The sequence below is a fragment of the Balaenoptera borealis genome (genome assembly GCF_965194805.1).
Source record: "Balaenoptera borealis genome assembly, chromosome: 8".
NCBI classification, from domain to species: Eukaryota; Metazoa; Chordata; class Mammalia; order Artiodactyla; family Balaenopteridae; genus Balaenoptera; species Balaenoptera borealis.
Genome location: NC_138865.1, coordinates 29,066,018 through 29,084,007, shown reverse-complemented (window position 1 = coordinate 29,084,007; position 17,990 = coordinate 29,066,018). Strand labels below are relative to the sequence as shown.

The 17,990-nt window shown below is 54.4% G+C and overlaps 1 protein-coding gene across 1 annotated transcript; it reads right to left on the bottom strand.

Annotated features, from left to right (window-relative positions):
- Positions 1-611: 611 nt before the first annotated feature.
- On the bottom strand, positions 612-12,878 carry LOC309633814 (NUT family member 2G-like; the record flags this gene model as incomplete). The annotated part of the gene is made up of 7 exons (XM_082403060.1): positions 612-1,478; positions 2,000-2,239; positions 7,010-7,449; positions 7,902-8,074; positions 9,121-9,249; positions 10,197-10,911; positions 12,863-12,878. The coding sequence occupies 7 exons, from the start codon at positions 12,876-12,878 to the stop codon at positions 687-689; spliced, it is 2,505 nt and encodes an 834-aa protein (XP_082259186.1). The 3' UTR covers positions 612-686.
- Positions 12,879-17,990: the final 5,112 nt, after the last annotated feature.

Sequence of the window (17,990 nt, the reverse complement as noted above, 5' to 3'; positions counted from 1 at the left end):
CTATGACGAGGCAGACAGTCCTGTCCCCATGGCCAAGACTTTTCCTGTCTGGTCAGGCCACCCACACAGGAAACCCTGGATGAGCGGAGGGTCACCCCAGCGCCATCGCCTGGCCACTTCAGGGAAGCAGAGAGCAGCTCCATAAAGACAAGGGCCGTCTCCAGGCTCCGTCCTAGAAACTGGTTAGTGTCCAGAGAGCTGAGAGGCACAAAAGCAGCTCTCCCTCCCCAGACGGTTCAGGGATGCAGAAGATGCTACAGATGCCCCAGAAGGCCCCTAGCCAAGCAGGCTTTAGAGAAGGGGATGGTGAGGGGGTCCCTGGGGAAAGTGAGAGCTATGCGTTCCCAGGGGCAGCCTGAGGAGTCCTTGTCTATGTGGAGGAAAGGTTTGGCCACCTGTAGATCCATAGCTCCTGTGACCTCCCTCACCCTTCCTTCCTCTCAGGTTCGCTCTCTATGGAGCAGCTCCACACGAAGAAGATGACAGTGGCCTGAGAGCATTTCCCACCAAAACTATCTTTATTCACAATTTTCATACATCACTCCAAAGGTCCTGCCCACACCCATCTCCCACACCTCCCTAACCCCCCACAATCCCAGGATCAGCTCTGGGGTGAGGAGGAGCCCCTAGGCTCCCCTGGGGGCCGCCCTGGGGGGCTCGCCCTGGAGGGCCGGCCCGGCTGTTCCCTACTGGCTGCAGTGCTTCCTCTTCTTCCTCCTCTTCCCTGTGACAAACGGGTCACGCTTTCTCTTTCTCGGCTGTGAGGGGCGAGCCAGCCCCAGAGCCAAGGCTGGCCTCGCAGAGACCCCGTGGCCAGCCCCGGGGATGGACAGCTTCTCAGCAGCGGCTGGGCGCCCACACAGAGCCCGCTTGCTCGACTTGGGAGCGGCTGGTGGAGCTGGGCTGGGGCCTCTTCTCTGAGGGGAGGGGGCCTGGGGAGCACTCTGGGCCCCCCAACCTCCAGGGGAGGCCAGGCCTGAGGCAGGGGCAGGACTCTGGGACAGACCGAAAGGCGGCAGGCTCTGCGGAGAGGCAAAGAGGAAGGCCAGGCTGGTGAGCGCCTCCTCGTTCTCACTGGACGCGTCCCTGGGCCCTCGGGCCTCCCGAACAGGAGACGCCTCTCTGAGAACAGACGCATCCCTGGGTCCTAGTAGAGGACCAGTGCGCCTTTGACCCTGGGGAGGAGAGGGCCGTCCGGCCTGGAATGGAGAGACCTCCTGACGTCCTCGACAGGGAACAAAGACTTTGGGCCCGAACGGGCCAGTGTCTGTTTGGATGGGCCTATGAAGAGCCTCAACATCAATCTCTGGTGGGCAGGCTTCATCACTGACCCCTCGATGGCGGTCTTGGTCGTGCCTCTGGGCACCTTGGCCGGCGTGGGACTCAGATGGACTTGAGCCCATTCCGGGTGCACTGTGGCTCGGGGCTGCCGGCCCACCCTCGTCCTCTTTCAAGGCCACGAGTCGTTTCTGCACCAGCTGGTAGGAGGGAGGAGGACAGTGACGGCTCCACGCGCACGTGTGAGAGGAGGAGCACTGGGCAGTGGGACAATGGCCCTGGGGGGGAGGAGGGGACGGGTGACCCCAGGACTAGACTCCAAATACACACACGGTGGCATTCCTGCCATCCTCCTGCACCTTATTCCCAGCTGTGTGTCCTTCCCTCCGCTCCCGGCTCCCCATCCTCTCCTTCTTATCACCCTGTGCCGCACCCACCCCAGAGAGGGCCCTTCCCCATGCCGGGCCTCTGAGGCAGGGAAGGGACGGACAGAGCCATGTGGGCCTCCTGTTCTGGGGCCCTACCTCTCCCCTGCTCACTGGGGTCCCTCCGTGCCCTGGTCTTCCTGGGTGTCCCTTGTCTCCCCTGTTCTACCTGCGATCCCTCCCTCCTCTGGCTCCCCTGGGCCACCTGGTTTCCCCTGTCCCCTGGATCACCTGGAGTCCCCCCTCCCCTGGAGTCCCCTGGCTCCCTAAGTGTCCCTCTCCCTCCCCTGGCTCACTTCTTCAGGGGTGAGTCCTTCCTCCTGCTTCAGCTCCTCAGCAAGGGCCAAGACATCCAGCTGTGGGTCCGGGGAAAACAATTCTGCCGGGAATCGAGGGTGAATGACTGCCTCCACCTCGGACAGAAAGAAGAGGCTGTGAGCATCCTTGGCCAGGAGTGGCCTGTGACACAAGAAGACCAGGAGGGAAAGTGAAAAGCAGAGACCCACCCCCACTCTCCTCCACAAGGCGGAGATGGTCAGCACACACACACACACACACACACACATGCACATACACAGTCACACACAAAAGAGCACATATACAGATGCACATACACAGACACACAAAGGCATACACACAGACACAAACATATACACACATACATCTACGTAAACCTCCCCTAACACCAGGCTCAGGAACAAGGAGCTGAGCTTAAGTCCCATCGGCCTGAGCAGAACCCAGATCTTGGGTGCTGAGAGTTCCATGCCCTGGCATCTTGTAGACCCCAGGCTCCAGGTCCAGCCTACCTTGGTGACAGAGTGTTCCCGGGAACGCAGCTCGTCAGTGTAGCTCAAGAGACACGGGTCCAAGTAGGTGTCGTCCTCTTCCTGCTTCAGCTCATTTCCGTCCTTTCCACATTCTGCATGTGACTTGCCTGGGGCTGAGTGGACGGACCCCACCACCGCCTCCATCCTGTCCACATCCTCCCTCACAGCCTCAGGGGGAATCTCCTTGGGCGCCTTGGGCTCCGGGTTCCGCTGGGATCTGTGTGGCTTCGGGTGCGAGGGCTGGGCCCTGGGGCCGCACATCCTGGGAGCACAGGCTGAGGCAGAGCAGGAGGAAGGGAAGGAAGGTGAGGGACTCCCGGTCCACCTCCTGACCACCGAGCGCACGTTGGTGAGGGCATTGTTTGGGGGATGTTGATGTGGGTGTGGGAGGGGTCAGGACCATCTGAAGCCTCATGCACAGTTGGAGAGGGGAGGTTAGGGGGTCATCTAAGAGAGTCACAAGTAAGGAAGTGGGGAACCTCCAATTTTCTAGGGGTCTCCCCATCAAGCCCACTTCTTAGGCAGACTTCGTGTGGGGTCCTTTGACAGGGAGGTGTGAGAGGAGTTATAAAACTGACCAAGTCAATACCCCGTAGTGACAAAGGGCAGCTGAGACACCACCCCACCCCACCCCCCCGCCTCGGTGGCTGTTTTGGTTGAAAGACCAATGCCCCTGTCTTGAAAGAAAAGGATCCACATGGGGACGGTGGCCAACCGTAGGCCCTGTTACCTGTGCCTTCAGCTCCAGTGGGAAGCTGGGTGCCTGGCTGAAGGCGCACTTTCGGGGCTGGGGGCCCCCGAGGATCCAGCTTCGGTGGGGCTGGAGGAGGCAGGTCCTGCGCGCACTGCATCCACTGCAAATGCTGAATGTGCGTCTCCCCCTCGGCCGCAAATTCCATGAACCTGGGGGGTGACGGAGACACAGGCCACCCTGAGAAAAAGGCCTGGGTTCTGGAGCCCAACAAAGGCAGCCAAGAATGAGACACTGGGAGAGGATGTGCCTTGGGGCCGTCAAGGCCCTGTGAGGTTCTGTCCACAGCAGAGAGCTGCTCCTGGAAGTGATAACAAGATCTGGGACCCTTCCTGCCTCACCAGCACTGGAGGGCATTCAACAGCATAGACCCAGGTCGCTGAATTGAACCAGGTCAACGGGACACATGACTGACCCAGGGGGCACCCTCCTCATGCCCCCATCCCCATCCAGAACCACATGAAGGGCTGACAGCCAGAGGCTGGAACAGGCATGTGTTCCCCACAGGGGTCCTTGCCCGAATCCAGGACCCTGGGCTAGGACTGAGCCTCCTGGAACATAGACCTGGAGACAGGGCCCAGGAGAGGCTGGACGATGTGGATGCTGAGCTTAGAGGAGAGGCCTTCCCTTCCTCTGAGAGGCGCTCGTTTGTTTGCTTTTGTTTCTTAAACCAAGGGGATTACCATGGAGCAAACACTGGAAGGGCCGGAGACCCTTGGGCCGACGACAGCTGGCTACCCCAGCCTCTTCAGGGATGCCAGGGTACCCACTCAGGGCACTTTTCATGAGGAGAGGTGGTCCCTAATCTATGTTAGTGGCCGCCAGCCACCCACCACTAAGGAAGCAGCAGGCTGGCGGGTGGAGCTCTTTCCCCGGCCCAGTCCATATGGCCGGAGTTGGACCCCTACTCGACTCACAGCTTCACCCTGCCCCGTCCTGAGACCTTCATGTCAAGGCAAGGGTAGGTCAAAATCAGAGGAGGGCAGAGCTCCTGGTGGAGGAAGGACAGAAGTCTCAAACTCTCAAGGTGAGGGAGAGGTTTCTGGGGGACAGTAGGGCCCCTGGGCTGCGGGGACCCTGTGCTGGGTGACAGCCCTTCTCCTCTGTCCTCTCTGATGAGCACCCCCACGGCCAGACCCTGCCCTCACCCACTCGCCTCACCCTCCACGCAGCCCCTGGGCCCAGGACGCTGACTCACTTTTCCGCCCTCTCGTAGTAGATCATCCGGTCAAGGTGGCTCAAGCGCCGCCATTCCTGCACGGCCCTCCGCAGTCCCTCCTCCAGCAGCATGGTGGGATTCAGGCGGGCCACGGATCGAAGCACTGGGCTGTAAGCCCTCGGGGTCAGTCTCCGGGCCCAGCCCAGCCCCCACCTGCCTGACCCCACCCGCCCATGTGGACCACACATCACTCAACACAGCATGACTGAGCAACAGGAGGGTGAGAGGCGGGTGTCTGGGAGGGCAAAGACAAGCCTTCCCGGCCACTGCTGTCACCGCCTCACACTCACTCAAGGATGACCATCCACTCCCAGGCTACAGCTGGGACATTGTGCCTTGGGGAGCTCTTTTCCTCCTCAAGGCTGCATTTTCATAATAAAAATCATCATCATCAATGAGGCATGGCATGTGCCAAGCAATCTGCTAACACTTCATAGATTAGCCCAAGGCGTCTTCTGCACAGTCCTCTGAGTGAAGTGTAATTGTCCCCTTTTTACGAGGGACCGGAGGTTTAGGATGGAAATGCCTGCCAGGCTCACAACTGTAGTGGGAGAGAGCCCACGCCCTTAGGAGAGCTCTACCATCACCCTGTTCCTCGTGGAATTCTCCACAACGAAGTGGAGGCATGCATAAAGCGCTCTCCTGGGCCCTGCGCTCCTCCTCTGAAGTGACCTCCCCTGGCCATGTACGCTCAAGTCCTGTATGAAGGACACGGCACCACAGGACAGTGCGGCATCCACTCCTTGGCTCCTCACCTTACACCATGACCCTCTCTGACTGCAAGTCTTCAGTCCAGATTACCATGAGAATCATGGAAGAGCAAGCTGGCCAGACTCACAGGGTGGTGGGGCCAGTTGAGATAGGGCACATTTCAGTCCTGATGTCACGTACTGGCAGGCCCACCCATGTGACCGACAATGTGCCCTCTCATAGCATGGACATCGCCCTTACACCTTCCTTCCAGTATCCCTAGAAACCTAACGTGCGAGTCCATCCCCAGTTCCTCTTTATCTAAAAGCTCCCATAAGCTCAGGACCCCCTGAGCGTTCACTCACATGAGAAAGCAGGAAAAAGCTTCTGCATCAGGACTCAGGTGAAAGTGTCTCCGGGCCAGGGGCTTGATGTGCTGCCAACGTCGGAAGTTACTGTACTCTCTCTGGGGGTTAGAGGAGCCATCCTGCGAGGCATTGGACTGGTTGGTGGCCAGGCGGCCCTCCCTGGAAGTGCCATGTGGCCATGGCCCAGAGTTCACTGGGCGAATGATAGGGGCCAGCTGGGCAGCTGGTGGTGGAGCTTGAGGAGGAAAGCCTGGGGTCCAGCCTCCCTTGCCAGCCTGACGTCCTCGAGAGGGAACAAAGACTCTGAGCACGAACGGGCCAGTGTCTGTTCGGATGGGCCTATGAAGAGCCTCAACATCAATCTCTGGTGGGCAGGCTTCATCACTGACCCCTCGATGGCGGTCTTGGTCGTGCCTCTGGGCACCTTGGCCGGCGTGGGACTCAGATGGACTTGAGCCCATTCCGGGTGCACTGTGGCTCGGGGCTGCCGGCCCACCCTCGTCCTCTTTCAAAGCCACGAGTCGTTTCTGCACCAGCTGGTTGGAGGGAGGAGGACAGTGACGGCTCCACGCGCACGTGTGTGAGGAGGAGCACTGGGCAGTGGGACAATGGCCCTGGGGGGGAGGAGGGGACGGGTGACCCCAGGACTAGACTCCAAATACACACACGGTGGCATTCCTGCCATCCTCCTGCACCTTATTCCCAGCTGTGTGTCCTTCCCTCCGCTCCCGGCTCCCCATCCTCTCCTTCTTATCACCCTGTGCCGCACCCACCCCAGAGAGGGCCCTTCCCCATGCCAGGCCTCCGAGGCAGGGAAGGGACGGACAGAGCCATGTGGGCCTCCTGTTCTGGGGCCCTACCTCTCCCCTGCTCACTGGGGTCCCTCCGTGCCCTGGTCTTCCTGGGTGTCCCTTGTCTCCCCTGTTCTACCTGCGATCCCTCCCTCCTCTGGCTCCCCTGGGCCACCTGGTTTCCCCTGTCCCCTGGATCACCTGGAGTCCCCCCTCCCCTGGAGTCCCCTGGCTCCCTAAGTGTCCCTCTCCCTCCCCTGGCTCACTTCTTCAGGGGTGAGTCCTTCCTCCTGCTTCAGCTCCTCAGCAAGGGCCAAGACATCCAGCTGTGGGTCCGGGGAAAACAATTCTGCCGGGAATCGAGGGTGAATGACTGCCTCCACCTCGGACAGAAAGAAGAGGCTGTGAGCATCCTTGGCCAGGAGTGGCCTGTGACACAAGAAGACCAGGAGGGAAAGTGAAAAGCAGAGACCCACCCCCACTCTCCTCCACAAGGCGGAGATGGTCAGCACACACACACACACACACACACACACATGCACATACACAGTCACACACAAAAGAGCACATATACAGTCACACACAAAAGAGCACATATACAGATGCACATACACAGACACACAAAGGCATACACACAGACACAAACATATACACACATACATCTACGTAAACCTCTCCTAACACCAGGCTCAGGAACAAGGAGCTGAGCTTAAGTCCCATCGGCCTGAGCAGAACCCAGATCTTGGGTGCTGAGAGTTCCATGCCCTGGCATCTTGTAGACCCCAGGCTCCAGGCCCAGCCTACCTTGGTGACAGAGTGTTCCCGGGAACGCAGCTCGTCAGTGTAGCTCAAGAAACACGGGTCCAAGTAGGTGTCGTCCTCTTCCTGCTTCAGCTCATTTCCGTCCTTTCCACATTCTGCAGGTGACTTGCCTGGGGCTGAGTGGACGTGCCCCACCAGCGCCTCCATCCTGTCCACATCCTCCCTCACAGCCTCAGGGGGAATCTCCTTGGGCGCCTTGGGCTCCGGGTTCCGCTGGGATCTGTGTGGCTTCGGGTGCGAGGGCTGGGCCCTGGGGCCGGACATCCTGGGAGCACAGGCTGAGGCAGAGCAGGAGGAAGGGAAGGAAGGTGAGGGACTCCCGGTCCACCTCCTGACCACCGAGCGCACGTTGGTGAGGGCATTGTTTGGGGGACGTTGATGTGGGTGTGGGAGGGGTCAGGACCATCTGAAGCCTCATGCACAGTTGGAGAGGGGAGGTTAGGGGGTCATCTAAGAGAGTCACAAGTAAGGAAGTGGGGAACCTCCAATTTTCTAGGGGTCTCCCCATCAAGCCCACTTTTTAGGCAGACTTCGTGTGGGGTCCTTTGACAGGGAGGTGTGAGAGGAGTTACAAAACTGACCAAGTCAATACCCCGTAGTGACAAGGGGCAGCTGAGACCCCACCCCCACCCCCCCGCCTCGGTGGCTGTTTTGGTTGAAAGACCAATGCCCCTGTCTTGAAAGAAAAGGATCCACATGGGGACGGTGGCCAAGCCTAGGCCCCTGTTACCTGTGCCTTCAGCTCCAGTGGGAAGCTGGGTGCCTGGCTGAAGGCCCACTTTCGGGGCTGGGGGCCCCCGAGGATCCAGCTTCGGTGGGGCTGGAGGAGGCAGGTGCTGCGCGCACTGCATCCACTGCAAATGCTGAATGTGCGTCTCCTCCTCGGCCGCAAATTCCATGAACCTGGGGGGTGACGGAGACACAGGCCACCCTGAGAAAAAGGCCTGGGTTCTGGAGCCCAACAAAGGCAGCCAAGAATGAGGCACTGGGAGAGGATGTGCCTTGGGGCCGTCAAGGCCCTGTGAGGTTCTGTCCACAGCAGAGAGCTGCTCCTGGAAGTGATAACAAGATCTGGGACCCTTCCTGCCTCACCAGCACTGGAGGGCATTCAACAGCATAGACCCAGGTTGCTGAATTGAACCAAGTCAACGGGACACATGGCTGACCCAGGGGGCACCCTCCTCATGCCCCCATCCCCATCCAGAACCACATGAAGGGCTGACAGCCAGAGGCTGGAACAGGCATGTGTTCCCCACAGGGGTCCTTGCCCGAATCCAGGACCCTGGGCTAGGACTGAGCCTCCTGGAACATAGACCTGGAGACAGGGCCCAGGAGAGGCTGGACGATGTGGATGCTGAGCTTAGAGGAGAGGCCTTCCCTTCCTCTGAGAGGCGCTCGTTTGTTTGCTTTTGTTTCTTAAACCAAGGGGATTACCATGGAGCAAACACTGGAAGGGCCGGAGACCCTTGGGCCGACGACAGCTGGCTTCCCCAGCCTCTTCAGGGATGCCAGGGTACCCACTCAGGGCACTTTTCATGAGGAGAGGTGGTCCCAAATCTATGTTAGTGGCCGCCAGCCACCCACCACTAAGGAAGCAGCAGGCTGGCGGGTGGAGCTCTTTCCCCGGCCCAGCCCATATGGCCGGAGTTGGACCCCTACTCGACTCACAGCTTCACCCTGCCCCGTCCTGAGACCTTCATGTCAAGGCAAGGGTAGGTCAAAATCAGGGGAAGGCAGAGCTCCTGGTGGAGGAAGGACAGAAGTCTCAAACTCTCAAGGTGAGGGAGGGGTTTCTGGGGAACAGTAGGGCCCCTGGGCTGCGGGGACCCTGTGCTGGGTGACAGCCCTTCTCCTCTGTCCTCTCTGATGAGCACCCCCACGGCCAGACCCTGCCCTCACCCACTCGCCTCACCCTCCACGCAGCCCCTGGGCCCAGGACGCTGACTCACTTTTCCGCCCTCTCGTAGTAGATCATCCGGTCAAGGTTGCTCAAGCGCCGCCATTCCTGCACGGCCCTCCACAGTCCCTCCTCCAGCGGCATGTAGGGATTCAGGCGGGCCACGGATCGAAGCACTGGGCTGTAAGCCCTTGGGGTCAGTCTCCGGGCCCAGCCCAGCCCGCACCTGCCTGACCCCACCCGCCCATGTGGACCACACATCACTCAACCCAGAATGACTGAGCAACAGGAGGGTGAGAGGCGGGTGTCTGGGAGGGCAAAGACAAGCCTTCCCGGCCACTGCTGTCACCGCCTCACACTCACTCAAGGATGACCATCCACTCCCAGGCTACAGCTGGGACATTGTGCCTTGGGGAGCTCTTTTCCTCCTCAAGGCTGCATTTTCATAATAAAAATCACCATCATCAATGAGGCATGGCATGTGCCAAGCAATCTGCTAACACTTCATAGATTAGCCCAAGGCGTCTTCTGCACAGTCCTCTGAGTGAAATGTAATTGTCCCCTTTTTACAAGGGACCGGAGGTTTAGGATGGAAATGCCTGCCAGGCTCACAACTGTAGTGGGAGAGAGCCCACGCCCTTAGGAGAGCTCTACCATCACCCTGTTCCTCGTGGAATTCTCCACAACGAAGTGGAGGCATGCATAAAGCGCTCTCCTGGGCCCCGCGCTCCTCCTCTGAAGTGACCTCCCCTGGCCATGTACGCTCAAGTCCTGTATGAAGGACACGGCACCACAGGACAGTGCGGCATCCACTCCTTGGCTCCTCACCTTACACCACGACTCTCTCTGACTGCAAGTTTTCAGTCCAGATTACCATGAGAATCATGGAAGAGCAAGCTGGCCAGACTCACAGGGTGGTGGGGCCAGTTGAGATAGGGCACATTTCAGTCCTGATGTCACGGACTGGCAGGCCCACCCATGTGACCGACAATGTGCCCTCTCATAGCATGGACATCGCCCTCACACCTTCCTTCCAGTAGCCCTAGAAAGCTAACGTGCGAGTCCATCCCCAGTTCCTCTTTATCTAAAAGCTCCCATAAGCTCAGGACCCCCTGAGCGTTCACTCACATGAGAAAGCAGGAAAAAGCTTCTGCATCAGGACTCAGGTGAAAGTGTCTCCGGGCCAGGGGCTTGATGTGCTGCCAACGTCGGAAGTTACTGTACTCTCTCTGGGGGTTAGAGGAGCCATCCTGCGAGGCGTTGGACTGGTTGGTGGCCAGGCGGCCCTCCCTGGAAGTGCCATGTGGCCATGGCCCAGAGTTCACTGGGCGAATGATAGGGGCCAGCTGGGCAGCTGGTGGTGGATCTTGAGGAGGAAAGCCTGGGGTCCAGCCTCCCTTGCCAGCCTGACTAACTCCAACAGCTGGAGCAGTCACAACGGTCCCCATCACAGGGGTTGCTATGAATTCGGGTGCAGGACATGCAGCACTCCTGCTGAGGGCCCCTGGAGCGCTCCAGTTGAGGGGGGCCTGAGTAACGACAAAGGTCTGAGTCTGGGGGGCCTCCACTGTCCTCCCTTGTGACCTGACTTGGACAGTGAGGTTGCAAGCCCCAGGGGCACTGGGGCCACGGCCACCATTAGCCACCAAAGGCGTCCTGGGGAAAGCTGGCAGCAGCAGGCTGCTGCCAGGAGGGAATGCTGGGGTGATGGGACGTGGCAGGTGCTGCTGCCAGGGTGGCCGGTGCTGGGCGCCAGGAATGGGTGGAGGGAAGGGCACTGCCGTGAAAGTAGACAAGGAGGCACCGGGGTTCATGGTCACATCCGTTCCCAGCACTGGCCATGCTGTGGAGGCAAAGGAAAGGAGTGAATGGAGGAGGAGAATGGGCAAGTGGGACTGAGGCTTTCTGTGGCATCAGAGTGTACATCTCCACAGGTGAGGGACACTTGGACAAGGGAAACTGTGCAGCGTGCAAATGTCTTCAAGTGATTTTCACGCCCTGACCTCCAGTGGAGAATTATTCCACTGGTGACCCCGCGCCCATCCACCAAGGTCCCTGACCCCTGTCTGCCGAGAAGAAATCGCCTCAGCAAGCACTGACTTGGAGAGCCTCCCTAAGGCACCCCCTGGCACCTAAGCCTCACAGGCTGTCTCCCAAGATCTGGAACTGTGTGGACATCCGCTCTGTGAGAAATGCCCCTCAGCCGGCGTACTAGCAGGTAGGGACCTTCTCCAAGGTAAGTTCTAGGCACCCAAAGGCCCTTTGTGGACAGGTATTGTGTAAAATATTAGGGCCCCACCTCCTCCTCAGTCCTCCTTTTCCTGATGCTCAGTAGAAATCCCCTCTTTCTTTCCTAGCCTCACAAAACAAAACAAAATGCTGGAAAATATCTCTCTAATGGAATCCTGATACAAACCCATAACACTGACCCAGAATGCACCTGCATCTCAGAACAACCCACAGCAGACACGTAACATGGGCCAGGTCCTGTCACCCCCTCCCCAGTGCCCAGAGTCACTGTCATCACTCAGGAGTTCTGTTCCTAGGTGGCGGGGGTGGGGGGAGTGGTGTGTGAGAAGTAGGCGCGTGTCCCTTAGATTCTGTCATTTCACAGCCAGTGATGGCTGCAGAGGATTAAACAAGGGCCAAAGAATTGTCATGTTACATTGGTCATGGGACTACAGACCGCCTGTGGTCCTTCCCCCTCCAGCTCCCAATAACGGAAAGACAATCTGAGAAGCAGGCAGAAGCCAGTTGCCATGGCGATCAAGTTGTCTGGATCACATCCCTGTTCAGGAGAACAAGGTACACACCACGGTGCACCTAATTAACCAGAACAGGTGTCATAGGACGTTTAATAATAACACAGAAGATCGTCTTCCTGCCCCTGGGCTACACTCCTTCCCCCTTTAAAAGAGGAAGCAGCCTTCACAGACATTCCACCCGAAACAACCCCACTCCACATCTGTCCCCTGTCCATGAAGGAGTGACAGGAAATATGAACAAACTCTTCCTCTCAAGGCAGCCTGAGGGTCCACCATGAGATACTGGACGAGATGAAGTAGGTCTGAAGTACTGCGATTCCACAAAAGGAAGAACAATTCAGAGCAACTCAGGAACCTGAGCCCTCTCTTGGCTGAAGTTACACGGTTGCCCATCCCCTGTTGAAGCCAAAGCAACAGTTGCCTGAACTGAGAAGTGAGCTCTGGGCTGGGAGGAGTGGACGAGGTGTGGGCTGCGGCAGTTAGAGTAACCTCCTGCCTAGCTCTCGGAGAGGACACTTCACTGCAGGTGTGGCCACACACAGCCCCACTGAATAGTTTTCTCACCAAGACCATCTCTCCCCACGGCCCCCTTAGATACAGTATGCTCCTGTTCAAATCCCTTAGAAAGATATGGTGAGGCAAGCTTCAGGTGCCTCAGGAACACAAGACAGGTCTAGGCTTTCCTCATGACCCTCCCTGTGTCACCACCAGGACATCACACACATCCTTACACACACGTTTCAAAGTGGCTTGTCTCCCTTCTAGAAAGAATCAACCTGCCTGCTGCCATCCTTTCTCCATAGCCAGGGCAATTCCTCTTGATCCGCCTCCAATGACCCCTCCTCCCCAGTGCAGTCTCAGGTTTCTTCAGGCTCCCCAGGCTCCCCAGGTGAAATGTCCTCGTGTGTCCAGGGCTCTCTTCTCCCTCTACTTCAGTCCAACTGTGTGCCCACAGTTGTCACGTGTGAACCCGAAGGATGTGAGGGATGGCAGGGTCTCTGAGAACACACCCCCAGCCTATAGGCTTACCTCCTGCTGAAGCCATCCTGCAGGCTTGGGCACGGACTACTGCTGCCTGGTAGCCTCAATGAGAAAAGTCAAGACCAGGACCCAGAGAGTGACCTGCTTCAACAGACGCTCAGGATCCAACTGAAGGAGGGGCAGTTTGAGTCATAACAGTAGAATGTGGCTGAAACATTCTGCAGTGGGGGAGGGGCAGAGGGCACGTGGGTCTGGGTAGGGTGGGGGTGGGGAGACATTCCACGAGGACTCTGGCAGGTAGGCAAGAACCGGAAGTTCCTTCCACCTCACACAGTGGCAACACAATTGGCGTGTGCCTCTTTACTCAGTTTATAGACTGTTTTTTTGATTCACGGCACCGAGGTTGGACTTGACGGTCCCTTCCTTTCACTTCTTTTTCCATCAACCTAGTTTTGTGTCCCTCAACACACTCTGCTTCCTACCTGGCTCTTGACTTACTTCAACAGAGACTAGACTTTCTGAACAAAATTCAGAACTGTTAGTCTGATAAACACTTGGGTATTTATGGCCACATGGAACTGAGTATTTGAAATTAGGATTGTCTCAGCAGATCCAGTGTCTTTGACTGCTGTATGTACATCACTCCTAAGGGAGTGGTCCTTGTGCTCCAACCAACATCCAGCAGGACCAGCCTTACTAATGACCCTTTGTGCTGGAAAGCCCCCGTCCATCAAAAAACCGTCATGCAGCCCCCATGTCCAAGACCAGAATTCACTAAATGTCTTTCTCATAGTATTCCATGGTTGTAAAAGATTTAGTTTTTTACCTTTTAAATGATTTTAGTATAATATTTTAAGCGAGCAACACCTTCTCAAGGTTCAAAATTAAATTGTGCAAAATGGAATATGCAGTGGCGAGTCCTCCTCCCACCTCTTTCCCCTGTCAACCCAATCCTCTTTCCCGGAGGAAACCAGTGTTATCTCTTTCACTAAAATCTTCCCAGAGATACGTCATGCAACTAAAAACGAAGGCAATCTGTTTTCAGTTTTTAAAATGCCTTCATTTTTTTTCTAGTTGAAAATTCATATATGTTCCAATATATCTGAGGATATTTCCAATGATTGTCTTTGTACGGGTATCATGGCTCCTCTGTTTCTGCACTAGATTCCTAGAACAAGACTTTCTAGTCTCTTAAATTTCAAAGCACCTGAAAGAATAGGGTGGCTCGATCTAGTAAAGAAAAGTAACAAATGCCTAACTGAATTTGACTTTTGAATTTCACATAAACAATGAATTCATTTGTAGTACAACTTTGTCCCATGCAACATTTTGGACATAGTTTTACTGCAAATTCTTTCCCTGTTTATCTGAAATTTACATTTAACTCGAAATCTGTATTTTATCTGGCAACACTACCAAAAAATCAGAACATACTAAGCTATTATCAGTTACTCATCCTTATGAGAAAAAGAACTTGGAGTGATGAGACTCAAGTGTGCACCTTGGCTCCAACAGAAAACACAACTGTAAACATACACAAAATCTGCAGGCTCTTTGGATGAAATGGATTTGGAAGAGCCATCATATAGCACTGAACATCTTGGCTTAGTAGGGGTAAGGACAGAAGTAAGGAACAAGAAGGCAGAAAATCTTCTTCTCTTTCCTTATGTTAAAGGGACTAAACATCCTAGAGCCCTGGTTTTTCTAGGTGTTAAAAGTCCACTACCCATGAGATGGATGTGCACCTTGACACAATGCCAAGAGTTTATCCACCAGTGTCCAATCCCCATTCAGACAAGCCCACTTCCATCTAAATCCTAGCCTGCAAGCCCTGCTTACAAGTTTGTTAATTTCCTGTCTGCATTACATACACTTGCTCTTTACAATCTCGGCTCATCGTTGCATATGGCCCCATCTGCATGGGAATCATGGTAGCATTCCTTTTACAAAACTTGTTTGATTATTATTTTCATATTGAGAATCCATGTCAGTCAGTTAACCACTATCAAAATGATATGAAAGAGTATTCGTGTTTTGTGTTGTGAGAAGAGGGGACTGTTAGGAAACTTGTCAAGGGAGATGAAGGCTGAAAACCTCAGAGGATGGCAACCAAATCTCTTGCGAGACGAGATTCTCTCACTGCTGTAGCTGCAGTAGAACTCCAACTGATTGTGGGGTGTTGGGGAAGGAAACAGAGGTTTCGAAGGACTGTTCCACAGTGTGAAAAAGACTCCTGTTGGTGTTTAAGAAGTTCCTTGCCCCTTGTCAGGAAAAACTGACTCAGAAGAAGATGAGAAGATAAGGTGAGAATATTTCAAGCAACATCATGGTGAACTTTATATCTAAAGAAACTCCTGTCGGGGACTGAAAAAAATAAACAGTTTGGAAATATCGCTCAGTACAGGAGCTTTTACAATGAAGGAAAACTCATATGATTTTCAACCAATAACTTCATACTAGAGGGATGGTGAGGCAAAATATTGTACCCAGGCACTCGAGAAAGGCAGGCTTCCTTGTTGCTTCCTCCGTTTGTCCAGTCATTCAACCAATTATTTACAAGATTCTCACTCATAATTCTGATACAGTATTTGAAGGACTCTTCTCAAGGCCACTGATACAAAAATTGCACTGTGCAAAAATTAGCCAGTCCCAATTCTGCAATCACTTTTGTAATACTTCAAAATCCTACACCCCAGGGACAGAGATAATCAAATTAGCCCAAATGTAATTTGGGAAGAGCAGTCACAGAAGGGAGTATCTAAAAGTCCTTTGGATCATGATCTCTGACTATTCCTGCACAGAGGCTGCGCGCAGGCATTGACTACTGAGAAAAAACAACTCTGGACATGCATCACAAGCCTCAGAAGACAGTTCATCTTCCACTCAATCACGAAACATTAAAGAAACGAAGAGATACCATGTTTGTGTCTTGTGGAGTTTTCAAGTCTGTGCACTTGGAGGCGCTTAGTGCTGTTAGATGTGAGGGGTCTTCAGGGGTATCCTTTTGAGTGAGAAATGCTCTAATCTTGCAATTGACCAGAAAGAGGATCTGATGATTGAAGTTTCTTTGGGAAGTATTACAAAGTCAGGTCAGTAAATTGATCCCGCTACTATTTTTGTTGTTGTTGTTGTTTTTAATGCCAACTGAAAGTCTGCAAGATATTACAAAAAAGGAGGGAGGGAAAGGAAAATTCTTCCCATACTACCTCCTGTGTTGAAAATGGCCCAGATTGTCCACTCTCTCTCAAAGTTATTAAAAAAAAAAAAAAGTACAAAGGAAACACCTGTGAATCAACATTTATTGAAAAACCTCCATGTATTAAATACACTGAGAAAAAATATTCTAGTAGAGTAAATGCGTTTGGAAAAACTCTAGGAACGGAGTCAGGAGACAGTATCTTAAGAGTGTTTCCCAGGTCTGAATTCTTTGCTAGAATCGTTCTTTAACGGAAACTTCAGGCTTGCTAGGAAAAAGGACCTACTGTATTTTGAAAGGCATAAAGAAGAACCAAGGAACTGCAGTCCAAAGGGCATGAAAGCACTTGCCCCAATTTGAGGCTACTGTACTTAGAGCTGAGCTCTCCAGAACTCTTTGTAGCTAAGTGCATGGGTTTCACGTGTGCAATAGAAAAATCACGAGTGCACATCTCACAAGAGCTGGTTTTAAGAAGAGACCAGCACGAAAGTTCCCGGCGAGGAGCGTCGCCAGAGACGCTCGGCAGCGTGCCCGACACTCCACCTCTCTCCTCTCTGGCAGAGAGCTGCAGGACCAGATGCCCGCGTGCCCCGCGCCTGCACGCCTGCGCACGCCCACTGGGGCGGGGCTCTCGGGCACGCGGACCGCCGTCCTCCCACGGCTCCTGGCGTCTGTTGGGGCAGTTGGCTCGGCTCCGGAAGACAGGAGCGCATGCGCGAGCGCGGAGGGTGGGGCCCCAACGGCCGTCCGGCGGGGGCGGGGCCTGTCATGGCGGCCTCGAGAGTCAATTCCAGGAACCCTGAGGTAAGGGGTACGGGGACTTTTCACCCCTCAGGTGTCACCGCTCTGCGCTGTTGTTCACCCTGTGGGTTGTTTGTGCCCTTGTCCGTGTAAGGAGACTCCCCACAATGTGGATTCACGCCCCCATAGAGCTCGATTCCCTTGAGGGGTTTACCCCAGGGTTATTGGCACCACTGGGGAGCCGGCTGCATGAAGGGTTCAGTGATTGCGGGGCCTACAGTCGGGGGGAAATAGTGTGTGTGAGCTATTAAACAGGTGCCATTCTAGGCTGCGGGTTCTGAAGAGTTCAAAAGCTAGAGGGACGTTCTTGCGAGTTGAAAACCCTCATCTGGTTCCAAAGGTGTAGCTCAGGTGATTGGAAAATGAGGGAAGATCGAAGGAACACACCCATGGTTTCACTAGTGTCTTCCTTCTTATCATAAAAACATCAATCAACACTTATGTCCAAACTGCATTCTTTTGTCAGTGATGGGAGCAACTTTGCTGAATGTGGTAATAAACATGTATTTGTAGTCTGATGTCAAATCATGATTGATTTGCAAGCATAGATGGGGTCTGTACATATTTAATTGGTTGGTGGGAATCTGATATGTAGTCAAATGTGTGGGTTGGTTTTGTCTGTGGATGTTTGTGTCTGAAGGGAGGTCATGCCTGTGTTTTTGTGAGAGTGTGTAAGAGTGAGTGTTGTACTTGGAGGGTGTTGAGATGTGACGCAGGCATACTCAAGGAGTTGGTGGTTAGGTGTTTGTAATTAGGTGTTTGGGGAATATGTTTACATGTGTTTTTTTCACCCATGAATTTGGGGATTTATGTGTGTCTAATGGTGGATTTGGAAGGATTATCTGCATATGCATAAGGGCAATGTCAGGAAAAGTAGTGGTGTATATTACTTTGGGTGTCCAGTCTGTTTATTTTGTATATTTGGGGAATGTAGGATGATCATTTGTGTATTCAGGGCATGTTGTATGGTTATGGGGTGTTTGTGTGGGTGCATTTTCAGGAGCTGTCTATGTATATTTGGATGTGTAGAGGGCAAGTCTGTGACTATTTTATGGGACAGGTGGATGTTGTATATGTAGGTATGTTGTGTTTGTATGATTCTGTATTCTGCAAGATGGCAGAGTTAATTCTGTGTGAGAGGTTGGGAATGTGGGGTTATGTATATGCCAGTAGTGTGGT